This window comes from Dysidea avara, chromosome 4 (genome assembly GCF_963678975.1).
Source record: "Dysidea avara chromosome 4, odDysAvar1.4, whole genome shotgun sequence".
Taxonomy (NCBI): domain Eukaryota; kingdom Metazoa; phylum Porifera; class Demospongiae; order Dictyoceratida; family Dysideidae; genus Dysidea; species Dysidea avara.
The window spans coordinates 2150128-2164614 of record NC_089275.1 but is presented as its reverse complement, the minus strand read 5'-3'; the positions used below and the strand labels follow the sequence as shown (position 1 = coordinate 2164614).

The 14487-nt window shown below is 37.4% G+C and overlaps 1 protein-coding gene across 1 annotated transcript; it reads right to left on the bottom strand.

The window, feature by feature from the left end:
- Window positions 1-317: 317 nt before the first annotated feature.
- Window positions 318-12452, bottom strand: LOC136254340 (kelch domain-containing protein 1-like). The gene is made up of 5 exons (XM_066047019.1): window positions 11758-12452; window positions 9274-9425; window positions 8589-8795; window positions 8384-8540; window positions 318-592 (listed from the first exon to the last, which is right to left on the bottom strand). The coding sequence occupies exons 1-5, from the start codon at window positions 12383-12385 to the stop codon at window positions 351-353; spliced, it is 1386 nt and encodes a 461-aa protein (XP_065903091.1). The 5' UTR covers window positions 12386-12452; the 3' UTR covers window positions 318-350.
- Window positions 12453-14487: the final 2035 nt, after the last annotated feature.

Here is a 14487-nt window from a genome sequence, read left to right as displayed (position 1 = left end):
AATTGAAAACCGCAACTCTAAAATTAACGTCCATGAGCATGTAGATCTACACGAGTCAGACGTCATAATTACAAATTATTGTTTGTCATCTGCGGCGAGCATGTGCTGTCTTTTCAAGGTTCCAACTATATGCTTTTGTCACAAAGGCTGTATAATTACGTATAAGTTGTTGTCAGACCACATCAGTGCATGAAGTCATCGCCTCTTCAGTCTGTGCAGTTCCCCAGAGTGTAGCTAGTAGCTATACTGATGAATGAAACAGTGCATACAGCTAAAAACTTATACTAGCTACTACTGCTACATTATGCACAGGTGTGTCATTGTGTAAATATGAAATTAGTAATGTTTAGCTATGTATATGAATAGTGTTGTCCCTCATTACGGATCAAGTTTACAGGATGATCTTCAAATTGTTTACTAGTGATGAACACTTCATCATAACAACATGGAGGGTCGGCATTGAGCTGGTCACTTCTCTCCTTCACTTGTTCTAACAGTGACGGTGACAGGTACTGGATAACTGCTGTTGGGTTAGTAGAGTATAATCTGGATGTTATGTCACGACACATCCCCTGTAGTGACTGGACTGCTCCTGTGACAATAAAATTGTACATAATCACTGTCTAATCTTTTATTTCCTTTATGTAATACTTTGTAATGCAATTAATCCAAGACTTGCACAAGCCACTTGTATTCATTTCAGTATATGATAGAGTATTGTAAAGAGCATACCTTATAGTTCATAGTGTACTCATGAGATAATTTCGTGAAAATTTACTTCTATTTGAAAATTACAATTTGTTAGAAGCACAAGCTTATAGGGTATGCTGCAGAAGTACAGAACTGAGAATACAGTATGGTGGTACTTTATGAAGGTTTGGGCTTCTTGCCCAAACTAAAAACCAGTCCCATTTTTCCTTCATGACAACTTGGCAGTATTGAGTTAGGCATAGTCAAGCTTACATAAATGTCTTGAGAGTGATCTCCAAACACAACAAGGGTATTCCCCTATTGTTATGTACACAGCAGTGCAATTAGTTTCTTTCCTGTTGTTTTGAAAATCAATAGGTAATTTACCATTGATCATGCATGACCATACATATGAAGAAGTGCCTAAGTTAGCACATAACAGCAATTGTTATGAAATACTTATCAGTTAGGTACTATTTCCTCTCCACATGATGTTTTGACACAAACTGGAATGAGGAAGACTAAACCACAATTACATCATCTTTCACAGAAATGAGGACTAATGATATTATCTGAAAAATTTCTTAGTTTACTACAGGGGTTAACCAATACTAAAGGTCAAATGCTGTGAAATAAGGAGTAATTTTGACACTTTATTAGAGTGTGAATATGAATTTGTTCAGCTAGTCAGTTTTATTAATGAACAGAAATATGCAATGATGTTAATGCTAATAAATTTTAACAATGTAAACAGTCATGATTAAATTTTTTTTACCCATTAACATCATTGCAACCATTTCTTAGCTGCAACTTTGATTTCACAACTTATTTCCTCATAACTCCTTGGATATTCCTCAGATTCACAGCAAACAGGGTACGTGAATCCACTCTTCATTTGTGCCAAAGATAGAGGTAATTGAGTTACATGTTCACGTTTTATAGCAATTTTTGCAAAGTGTGTGAAAATAAATCAAAGTCCCCATAGGGAATAAGAAGAAATTAAATGAAACATTGAATACCCATATCTCATAAAAGGCTGTTGCGAATTTAATCAAATTGCTGTGTGGCCTACCCTACCCGGCGGACAGTTATAATGCCGTGTTTTGGAGATTAGGCCATGGAGCTATGCATGCATGAAAAAGCTGTTTTCTTTCTTCCGGTCAATATACTCATGGTGTGGTGTACTGGCTTTCTTGGCCGCATGACACACCACTGTGTGCCTTGATATTGAGCTACACTCTGTATCCTAAAATTACTTATAAGGGATCTCGATACTTTTAATCACCGAATTGTCAGTGCAGATAATAGCTAGCTGATTATTTGCAAAAAGGTTTGTTATTCTGTAGCTTTGAGCTTCAGATTAAGCAGTTTCTATTGAAACTACAGGAAAGTACACACACATGTATTGCTAACTCTAATGATTTATTGCTGAAAAGCTTACTACTTCCTCACCATGACAACTTGGTAGATTTGTTGAGTAGTAATAATGTTTTTAAACATCCCTATAGCGGTTTGTACAAAATAGCAAGCACTGCTATAGTCAATATCATAAGAAAAAAGCAATTGGGTGGCGTAGCATTTGCACACTTCAATACTTGAAAATAGATAAGACAAATCCAGAAACAGTCACAGACACAGCCAGGATTGAAACCACTGACATGGATGACCCACTCTCAAGGACAGCGCAATGCAAATGGATTGTCCATTTGTTTGAATGCTTTACTAGGAGCAGCCTCCAGGAGGGTGTTTCTAAGATTTTCAGAAACTGTTCAAGCAAGATTGAAACTCCCAATAGAGCAATCACCCTACTACAATCGTTAAGCTTAAAATATATTAATATGGTGTAATTGAACTGCTGAAATCACTCTCAAATTCAATTTCACTTTCAAATGTTTCGTGGGGACATGCTTGCTTAGATTGATATGCATTGCATGCTATTGTGCATCTCACACTATGGCATGCCTTTCTATACATGATTTTAGCTATAATGCTATGTAGCAAGGCCTTGACATCACAGCACAAAAGCCTGAGTTGGGAACCAGTCATCACAATTTCTAGAGTCGCCCATGCTTTATTGATTACATTTTGCAACCATGATTTTATTTGCTGAGTGCTTTATTAGAAATATTCAGATACATGTAAATCTGTCATGCCTACTGCATAGGTATTGTAGAAGTTCCCTATAGCCAGCTTTGATTGGTGGCATAAAATTATAACTAGAGGGGGGATTGGTTACACATAATTGTAACTAATGTTGGAATACTTGACATACATTGTACGTACATATTTTGTTGTGATTATCCAAACAGTACTAGCTAAAGTGAAGATAGGGCTAAAGCGTCAGTGGAGGGGAAGGCTGAAGGGAGTTCATTTCCCCAGGAATTGCCCATGACCTGGAAGTAATTTAAGAGAATGGTTGATATCCAAAATAAACTATCTTTTAAAAAAACTATATTATAGCTACATTTTCAAAAAGTAACTGTGCCTATAGGGTGATAGGATTGCAAGACAAATTTTACAAATGGTGGAGAAACTTCTTAATAGCTAGATATCTGTACAGGTTGTAATAGAGACTTATGATGCACACACACATAATGAATGTAACTTTTACTCTAAGGTGTAAGTCGGTTATTTAGTCAGACTTTTACACAAAAATATTACAAATAGACAAAAATTAGTTATGACTATAGCCTATAAGCCATTTCATTTATGGGCCTAAGGTATGTAATCAGAGTAATTACTGATCCGGGGTACATTCTTCCGTGAAAATACTCCAAGCCTCAATACGTTTTTAACTTTTAAAAAAAAAATCTGTGGTTGTGTAACTATACTGTCTATTCCAATAAACAGTGTACTGTTAATGAGGGGTCAGCAACAGAGCAAAATGGCATCCAAGACTTGAGAGATTTCATCAAGATCGCAGGGATTTCAGGATTTCACAGAAATCTCAAAATCTCATAAAGATTTTCAATGAGATTTTATAGGATCTTGCTAAGATTTCTCAGAAAGTTTCACTCAGATTTCAAAAGATTAAAATGTATGCAATACAGTAGATCATTTTTAAGAAGTTGTAACTAAATGCACTAGTGGAGCTTTAATCTGAATGAGCGTTCTGCTCTCCGCTTGCTAAGACTCTTGTCTTGGTTGCTACAAGTTTTTTTCCCCTTTAAATACAGCATTTCAAATAAGTTATACAAACAGTGTTGGGAGTAACGTTACGTAATATTAATACTTTTGTGGTAACTACGTAATATAACGAAATACGTACTCTATAAAAACAGGTAATATAACTCAAGTTACTTTACTTACTAATGTAACGCGTTACCTAAGTAATATAGTTACTGTAATGAATCTAATATTACGTAATATTATTACTACAAGTAACGAAGTTACTAATCTCATTAGTAATCCACTGAGTAACGTCTAGCCACAATGAAGTAATGAAGCCTACCGAATGAAGCTTATTCACCAGCTTCTTACTTATAACCAAGATTTGCACATTGTCCAACAACGCAATCATGTCACGTAATAAGGTGGTAGTTTCACACGTGACAGCATAACGCTGTGGACACAAAGTAATATAATATGTAATATTATTATAGTTACTTTATTTTATGGGTAATATGTAACTGTAACTAAATAGTTCAGTTGCAAGTAATAATTATGTAATATGTAACTAGTTACTTTAAAAAAGTAACTTGCCCAACACTGGCTACAAATTGCCTGCTTTCTCCTGGAGGCATGCCCACTCGCATGCTTGCATTGGGCTATCAGCCGTTGTTACATTCAGATAGTTTATCCATTGCTTCATAGCAAGCTCTTAATAACTTGCATTAATTCTGTAATTGTAGCATGAGAAAGCACACTGAAAAATTATGTGGCAGTAATTTTACGGAAACGTTACGGAAATAATTGGAAAATATTTATTTGTTGGGATTTCGAATCTTGGATTTCAAGCAAGATTTCACTGATAGGCATACAAGATTTTACGTCTGTTGCAGACCCTTCAACTATTAAATAGACCAAAGCCTGCATGCCCTACATGCTGGTGGTGGTCTGGGAATCTTGCGTAGTGAAGAGATAAAGTTAATTGATTTTTGGGGTAATAATGCTAGCGATATTATTAAAAACTATGATTAGTACCTTTGCTACTACCTGATGTGATTTGATTATTGTTTATCCTCTTGGCTCAATATTCTTAGTATTATTGATTAGTAGTATTTACCTAGTATTATTAAGTACTGGTTAAAGGCATAACCTGTGAAACCTGATCACATGCAAAAAATAATGGTGAAAAATAATCAATTAGCTACAAATTATACATCAAAAATTAATCACAAATATAAATCAACTGTTTCCAATGTTCATCTAAAAGAGACTTTAAACTACTGATTGTTGGAGCATTAATAACAGTGTACGGTAAATTGTTCCAGTCATTGATGACTTGATTGCTGAAGAAACGTGATCTTGAACTACAGCTGGTGTGAGGCTTGAAAATCTTATAGTTGTGACCCTGGGTGATATCACTTAATGCAGGTGAGAAAAAAATAGAGGAGTTGACGTCAATTAAACCATGAAATATTTGATAAACTAAAACATGTCTCCTCTCTTACAACGGTAGCAAAGAGATGGCAAACCGAGAGTCCTTAGCCGCTCCTCATAAGGTAAATTCCTTAAACTTGAGACCATGCGAGTAACACGTTTTTGTACCTTTTTTAACATAACTTGATCAGTAGATAAGAAGGGACTCCAAACAGCATTGGCATACTCCAGTACTGGTTGGACCAGGGACTTGTATAGTAAGGGAAGCATGACAGTATCCAAATTAACAAATGACATATTAATAATGGCCAGTAGACGATTTGCCTTGGCTACAACAAATGCAGTATGTTGGTGAAACTTCATCCACTAGCACTCCTAAATCTTTTGACATAAAGTATTAAATGAATTTATATTACTAAGAAGAGTCCTTACCAGTTTATTGTATTGTTTAACCTATTTCTTTGCAACAATCATGTATATCATTACTGAATTTTGACCATAAAACCATGTCAGCGTTACCGCTTCACTACTCAGGATTGCTTTGACAGACTACCACCAGTGTGTAGAGCAGCAGACTTCGGTCTATTTACTAGTATATTGCAACTGTTTATTACAATATACGGTATGGTTACACAAGAATTTTTAAATAGGGCTAAAATATACAGGAGCCTAATGAGGTTGTGGTATTTTGGTTAACATAATGCACTCCAGCAGTAAATTAAGACCTGCAAAGTTAATGAATCCTTCTACAAAAAAATGAAAAGGCCTATTGGTTACAACTAGCTCTCTTATAGCCACCTGGTTTTGATGAAACTAGAATAATGGACACAGAACTACAATACAAAATGTAAGTATCTATAGCAAATTGCAAATGAGATACTCAAAAGTAATATAGAAAGTGGAAAGTCAATTACCTAAACATCAGCTACCCAAACTCTCAATCCCCTAATTGCCAAATGACTGTTTTATTAGAGTATTTTAACATGTTTATTAGAACAATAACATTGAACAGAGCCCAGTACTTCATGATCAGTTATCCGAACCCCTTAAGACCAGGGGTGGTCCATAAGTCTGTATCTCTGAAACTGAGGGTGTAGGAATGGGGATGGGGTTGGGGCTGGGCCCCCACACTATTTCCAAACCCCACCTCCCCCCCCCCCCACACACACACACTTTTTGGGCCAAGTAGCCAAAGCTATATATGCACACACACACACAGAGAAGTACATACGTACATATGAGAAGCCATACAACCACCATGCAAAATCACTCTCTGGGGTGTGGCATCACCAGTCCAACAACAACTGTCAAGCCATTCATTGTACAGTATTAAACACAAAAAGCACCTATAACTTTATTTCTGTTACGCTTGCACATGATATCTGTTGTTCAAATATTTCCTGGATCCCATGCAGTGAGAAGTCTAAACAGTAGAAAGAGTGCCACATCCAGCATTATATGATGTGGAAAAGAATTGAGGTTGGTAACAGATCTAAGGGCAGTCTCACTGTAGTGTGCGAGTGTATGCGAATTGCTGACTACTGACGATTTATAACCAGAAATTATGAAGACTTTGGTGAAGTAGATTTATTAAGTAGTCTAAAGAGAAACATACAAGGATGATGAAAATGAAAGTGAACGCAGTATGGTACTCACGTGATCTACACTCAGTTTGGGAACTCCTGCTAGAGCAGACATCCCAGTTTGTATTCCTTAAAGGTAACGATGTTTCACTTTTCGGATAACAACTATTAATGTTGTAATCCTTGTAGTGTGAAGTACGTAGCATAAAGAGAAGACTTTCACGTGAACATGATTTCTCACATGATATATACATGTATCGAGCACATGCAGTAGGTGTAGAAAAGCATAGCAGCCATTAGCAGGATAGGGAGTGAAGAGGTATAGCTGTGCAGTATAGGTGTAGGGCTATTAGCTAGTGATAACACACACCACAACACATTTATATAAACGCCCGTATGAACTGGGTACAGAGGAGCTGTAACAATGGGACCTCTGTGTGTCGCATGGGTGTGGATCAGTTTATGGCTAACTGGTTATGGCTATATTTGGCCTCCTCACTCTGAAACTTGTTCCTACACCTTTGTCTGAAACTTGTTTCTACACCTTTGTCTGAAACTGTGTATAAATAACCTTAAAAAATTTTAGTATTATCAACTACCCTAATAGAACAATCACTACTCTAATGGAGCAGTCATTTCCGTAGTTCTGTTAACCGAGAATCCAGATAAGTGGGGTATGGATAACTGAGGTTCCACTGTATATACATAAATAAAAGGCAATGTGATATATGTACTTTTGAACACTCCTCCCTATAATTAATTCGAATAACATTTCCACTGCATGTGATACAATTGTCTGTTGATAATCAGATACTGAAATTGCTATTAAAATATTTATTATTCGAGAGTAGTCAATGTAAACCATGAATGAGTAGGTCCCAGAGTAACAGTAGCCCAAGTTTTGTATGCCAAAACATGTATTCTACGTAAAATAAAATTTCGTTTTTAAAGAACCAAAGCCACTATAGTGGCATATAACTTTTACTAAACATCTCTCCTTTGTGACAGGTATAGTATCGTCTTATAATTAAACAACTGAAAATTCTTTCAAACGCAGGTCCGCCTTATATCACGCTCGCTCACGCTACAATGCATCACGCTCGCTCACGCTACAATGCTCTGATCAAGCTTAGGATAATATCTGTTAACCCCAGAGTAGTACGATCCATTCATAGGATATTTTGTTTATGAGACAAATGATGCAAGTGTGTAATGAGAGCCACCATAGTGGCTTTGCATTCAACAGAGCTCTTTTTATTAACTGTGGGGCCAAAGGGTTAATTAATATGTGCCAAGTTTCTGCACAACAGGATAACACATTTGCACTAAATTCAATGCAAACCAAAGAAAGCCACCAGACCTTAATCTTGTAAAAATTGGATGAGCCTGTCCCAGAACAAAAAAGTGACTTGTGGGTTTAACCTTGATGCACAGCCTTTACATGCTTTTATAAGGGTCAGAAGTAGATTTGAGACCTAATCATTAGAACCATCAAATGATCAATAGTTTGGTAGCTAATGACCTACCTGTACAATTCTTATACATGTACAGCACGTAGGTCAACTCACCAAACTTCAACACTCTCATTTCAGTGACAACATGTTTGTCATGTTTTGACTTCCTCTGGATGTTCCCTCCAAATATGATGGCATCAGTTTGGTAGTCATGGCTACGATAATATGCACTAGTCATTTGAAACATCCTTGCTCTAGTGTTCACCATTAACTGTGTAAAGAGACCACTGAGACTGTATACACTGTATAACACACAAACCTCTTTCCAAGTCATCGATGCAACATCCAACACCCACATGTCTCTGACATGTTTGTTATCACGTCCTTTTCCCCAAATAACAAGCACTTTCTGTTCTCTTCTGGCCTGAGGCAGTTTAGGATCAACCAATGGTACCATAGTGTGCAGTGTACGACTTGTTGGCCATGGTTCCATCTGATAGGCTGGAAGATGTGGACCTGACCACACCTAAAAAATGCAATATTGTAGCAGCCAGGCACTAATGTTTTTTACACTTCACTAGAAGTCTTTCGTGAAGTAGAAATGAAAATTGGCACAAAAAAACACACACACACTACAAAATCAATAGGTTTACACCAATTATGCCAGAATAATTTCGAGCATAACAGGCTAGCAAAAGTATCAAGCATCATGCCAGCATACTAGGACAATTGTCAAGATTTTTAGTGCAACACACATGCCAAAAATACAGCAAAGCATGATTTCACTATGTTACTACATTTCACATGTATAATGTCATTATCTTGGCTTATTTTGCACACTTCATGGATTTAAGATTGATATATATATATATAGTCACCTATTCTATACAGCAGTCAGAAAAGGCTGATAGACTCTAATAATTCAGTCAATTCTAGAGCATAATCTTAAACTTGAAAGCATAATTAATTGAGCATAATAAGCTGGATTTTTGAGTGCCACTCACCATACTCTTCATATCCAATATATACACGTGATTCATTCTGGTCTCCTCCACTCTACCACCAAACAGGAGAGCGTGGTCAGGATCAATCTCTATAAAGGTGAACGCCCCAGTAGGTGGAGGTCTATTTGGACAATCAATTTCCTGCCACTGACCTATATCATAGAGCAATGTAACATTACTTAAGGTTATTCTATTAGAACAATTTAGTTGTGCTAGTTGTATAGCACTTCTTTTGTACATCAAATGTTTTGTACATTAAGTGGCTCATTGTATAAGTGTAGTACATAAGGCATACATATATGTTCTATAGGTACACCGTAATGTACATATATAACTGCATCTCTCACTGCTCCAATACAATATTGTACCTTGAAATTTTTTAGCACCAAATATCATTCATTCTAACTCTCAATGTCTTTCTTACCAAGGCATTGTCACTGGTATCTACACCACTTAATACATAATGCTATAACCATAGATATATAGAAAAGTACCTGGGATTGGAATCATCTCACGTGAAACCATTGACTTCAATACAAATGCATTTGCTGGATCATTGTTACCCCCTTTGAAAAAGGCAGGATAGTAAAATACACCGTTCACAATGTGTTTCTGTAAGATGTCAATATGTGAGAGTATTTGTTAACCCTTCCTCAGAGTGGTTAATTGGCAGTAGGACCTGGTGGTTTGTAGGTGTGTCTCAATGTGGCTGGCCAATACGCCGTCACCATTATCAAAGGAATCAGACTTACTGTATAGCGCACGGCAACTAATTATTAACGTTCTAGGAGATACACGTAGTTACAAGAGTAGAACTAGTCTTCTGTGTGATAAATTCGTAGATATTGCTACTTCCAGTAATAATGATCCGGCACGAAAAACTGATCCGGGTACTTGTCTGTATATCTATGCCATAACACAATCAAGGTTGGAATTTGAAATTGGATTTGCTTTAACACCCCCAAAAAAGTTTATATGGAATGTGAAAGATTTCCTACTTGTGATACTGTGACAAGTTAACCAGCATTGCAACTAATAACATTATGTGTTCATTGAATGGCATGTAAAGTAACTTTTTTTACAGTTACATAGACTAAGTGTATATAGCTGAAGTGTCATGTAATCATGATTGGTATCTCTCTCTTTGTACTATGCATTTACATGGTACTGCTCAAATGCAATGTCAACTTGCACAAGTGCAAGCAATAAAATTAATAAAACTTGTTAATTGAAGAGTGCGGCACCCATTTCACTAGCGAGCATTCATCCCAATCAGAATGGGACGAATACTCATGAGTGAAACGGGTGCCACGCCCTTTAATTAGCAAGTATTTTAACTGCTTGCATGACGTTGCATTTGAGCAGTATTGTATAAGGAAACTTTTAGGGATCATGAATATTAATGTAAGGAAACAAGGGAGGTTGCCTACACCTGCAGAAAAAATGATGGATATTTAATCCCTGATTCAGTTTGTAGCCACAGGAAAGTAGGGATGCAGGTGTAGGTTACCTTGTTTCACTACCTCCAAACTTCCAAATCGAACTTAAAAAATTCCTTATACTTGCAACTCTTTTGTAACATAAGTATGACTGGTAAACTTGTGCATACCACATCAAAAGAAAGAATGGCTCCATAAAATTAATTGTCCATCTGAATGTGCACCCTCATTTACCAAATTTTGAAAGTGTAGTGGTCATAATGCTATGTTTTCAGCTATGTTCAACCCAAATTACAACATTACAATCAAAGAACACTATGAGAAGTGCCTCAGCAATCAATACAGTCACTGTGGAGAATATGGACAATTAAGCAATGGAAACGGCAGCCAGAGGAAAGCCACCACAAGTTACCATTTGCATTGTAAGCAAAAATGACACAAAGGAGGTAAATTCATGATGTGAGCATTGTATGTACTGCAGTATGCTAAAAGTACCTGTCGGGCTAAACTGACATCTAGTAGAAAAAAATTACGCTCATAGCCTTAGCCATTATTGAGCTATGGTTAATCAGGCAGTTTCTGTTAAACATTAAAAGTTCCATATCAATCTATCAGAAACATGTTTGGCTGCTCTGAAGACATGCACCTTTGGGCTTGATCCCACCTAACCAATACTCCATGAAGGTATAGTGAGACTACTCAAGAACAGAAATTTATCGCAATTCCTTTTTCCCCAAGACGACCATTGAACGGAATTCCTTACCCTATCCTGATCTTCATGAGATTAACATAGACATTTAGGTCGTACTTGTTTACTTAATAAATATCACTGTAACTGTACATTAGTGTGTTACCCCTAAGGGTTTTGCTAATCAACAAATAAATAATAATAAATAAATACTGATTCCTGGTCATTTTTTGTGCGAAAAACTGCAAACCTTCATGATCCCTACAATACAGTTGTACTCTATGATGAGTACATACTATCATACAGTGTGATGAGTGTATATGAAACACCAAAGTTTATAGACAATATCATACTCACCAGTTTTAGGATCAAATGAATGCAGCTCATTGTTCCAACAGTACTCATAGCGGACAGAGGTATCATGGCATGTAATATACTGAGCCCCACCCCCTTGTTTTGCTGCTCCAATTCCACCAAATATGACCAGTTTATTAGAACTATGATGTGCTACCATCCCTCCGTGACACTTACACGCTGGAGGATTACCACCTAGGCCTGTTGATTGAAGTCTCTCCCATTTCATCTTAACAGGATCCAGTCTGAACACGTCATTAGAGAACTCCTGGTCGTTCCATCCTCCGAACAAGTATACCATTCCTTCTATTCCTGTCATTACTGAACCGAAACCAAACACAGGAACTCGCACAGGAACGTTACTTTCATTATCATCATCATCTTTTCTAGAGGTCTTGTAGCGACACCAGCGATGTTCAGTGATACTGTATACTTCTATCGCCGGGTAGTCGTCAAGTTCCTCCTCTTCATCAGGTAATTGTACATTAACAGGCACCCTGGCGTCTCCTTCCCCATCTATCTCTTGCGAGTACCCGCCCCATACAAACATCTTATCATCAAGTATGGTCATTGCTGCGCCAGTGCGAGCAATAGGAACTTCGGGTATATCCGAGGGTATATCTGTAGCCATGTTGTACACACTACATGAAAATCGTATGACTTCGGGGAACCCTCAATACGGGAAATCCCCATTTCGTAATTGTGATAACGTGACTTAATTATTTGGAACGGAACAGAAGGATGGTCAAAACCTAGTTGCTAGTTGCTGTTTGTGCTGTAGTGAGATAGCTATGCGTATATACTATTAATTAAAGTATTCATTACAGGTAAATTGTAAGGCTACACAACTTGTTACACCTGATCCAGGGGCGGATACAGGGGGGGGGGGGTGTCAAAGGGGGCTCTTGACCCCCACCCCCCCCTCCAAAAATTTTTAGTATACCAAGATCGAGATACTGTAATAGAGCAGTCACTCTAATAAAGCAGTCACAGTATTAGAACAATGTGTAGTGAGCTATTTAAGGATTTTTATGTACTTTATCAGCTATAAATGCGTGGTTGGTGAGGTGGGCAACTATTGCCAGCTGGCTGTGACATTTTTTTTTTTGGTCTCACCTTATCAAGCCAGAGACAATGTAGTGCCTCAGTTCATTTTTGACCCCCCCTTTCCATAAGTCTGGATCCGCCCCTGACCTGATCAACACGTTAAAAGGTGCAAGTAAACTAGTAATGATTATATAATACATAGTGTTGTATGAATAGATGAGTCCATTCACCTTACTGATGTAGCTACAAGTATTACATTTTATTCAACACTGATAAGGCCACTCCAAATAAATTCTGTTTCCCGTCCACCACCCGCATCTAGTTACTGTCAGCTCTAAATATTCCATTATTCCGTATTCTTCCATTATTTTCCAGTTATTCTTACATACTGACAGGCTCAGTAAAAGCCATCTTGAAGCAGTGTCAGCTCATGTGTCAACAGTGCTATCACGAAGTTTGTGCTATTTTTGCAACTTAAAAGGAAGGAACAAGCTTATGCATGCTTTTATGCAGCTTTTTATGGTTGTGCCAGGCAAATAATAGCTTGAAAAGCTGCTAATCTTATAATGAAATAATGGAAGTGGACCGCCTGCCCGCATGTAAATATGCTTGAGTCCAGAACAGGAAACAGAGAATTTATTTGGAGTGTTGGTTTTCTCAGTTTCAATGAATTTCTTAATATCATTATTGCAGGGCTGACGGATCCAGGGTTTGGCAATGGGGGTACATCAGGGTAGTATAGGCATATGGAGCAGGACAGGGGGTCTGGGGGGCAAGAAAGAAGCTATTAAAGGTAAAATGTTTGATGTAGCTAGAGCAGTTTTATGTACATATATATGTAAATAATAGTAATAAATTATGCTAAGCAGTCTGGAGTTGTAGGGATCAGTGACAGTTATAAGTTCAGTTATGGAGGATTCCTAATGTTACATGCGGTGACTGTTTTATTAGAGTATTTGATTGACTGCTCTATTAGAGAATGTTCACTGCACACACATCGCATGTTAGCAAAGTTTGGCATACAGTACTGGAGGGATTTACTTTCACTCTTGCTGTTATGAACATCATAGAATTCACGAGCTATAGATGGAAATCATTTGCTCTCTATGCAGTGGTGAGACTGTACTATGGTATTATATTAAACAATGGTGACACATGCATAAAACCAACACACTGAGTCACTGACTATGGACCTGCTGATTATGCTGGCATAATTATGAGCATAATAGGTGTCTGAAAGCATTGAGCATAATGCTAGCATAATAGGAAGAATATTTGAGCCATACTACAAGTGATCCTTGATGGTCACAATGAAAATGATCAATATACTCTAATAGAACAGCCAATAACTCTAATAGAACAATCAGGCAGCTGAATGTTCTATTAGAATATGTGACCAGATTTAGCCATATGGGTGCAAAAGCCAAAAGTGAGATAACACCAACATGAAGTTGCTGCACTATCAGGCTAACAGTTTCCATATCAAACTCGCCTTCAACTTGTCGGGTCTGCTTTATGGGCTATTTTGTGGTCTGGTGCCTTCAGTTATCATTCTCGTCCATTTTGTAGTGTATCTTTTGCCTGCCCCACCCCCCCCACCCTCCACCCATTTTTGAGGACTAGTGATACAGCAACACTAGTGAAAAAACCTATCTAAAATGGCAGGAAACTCTACAGGGATTACCT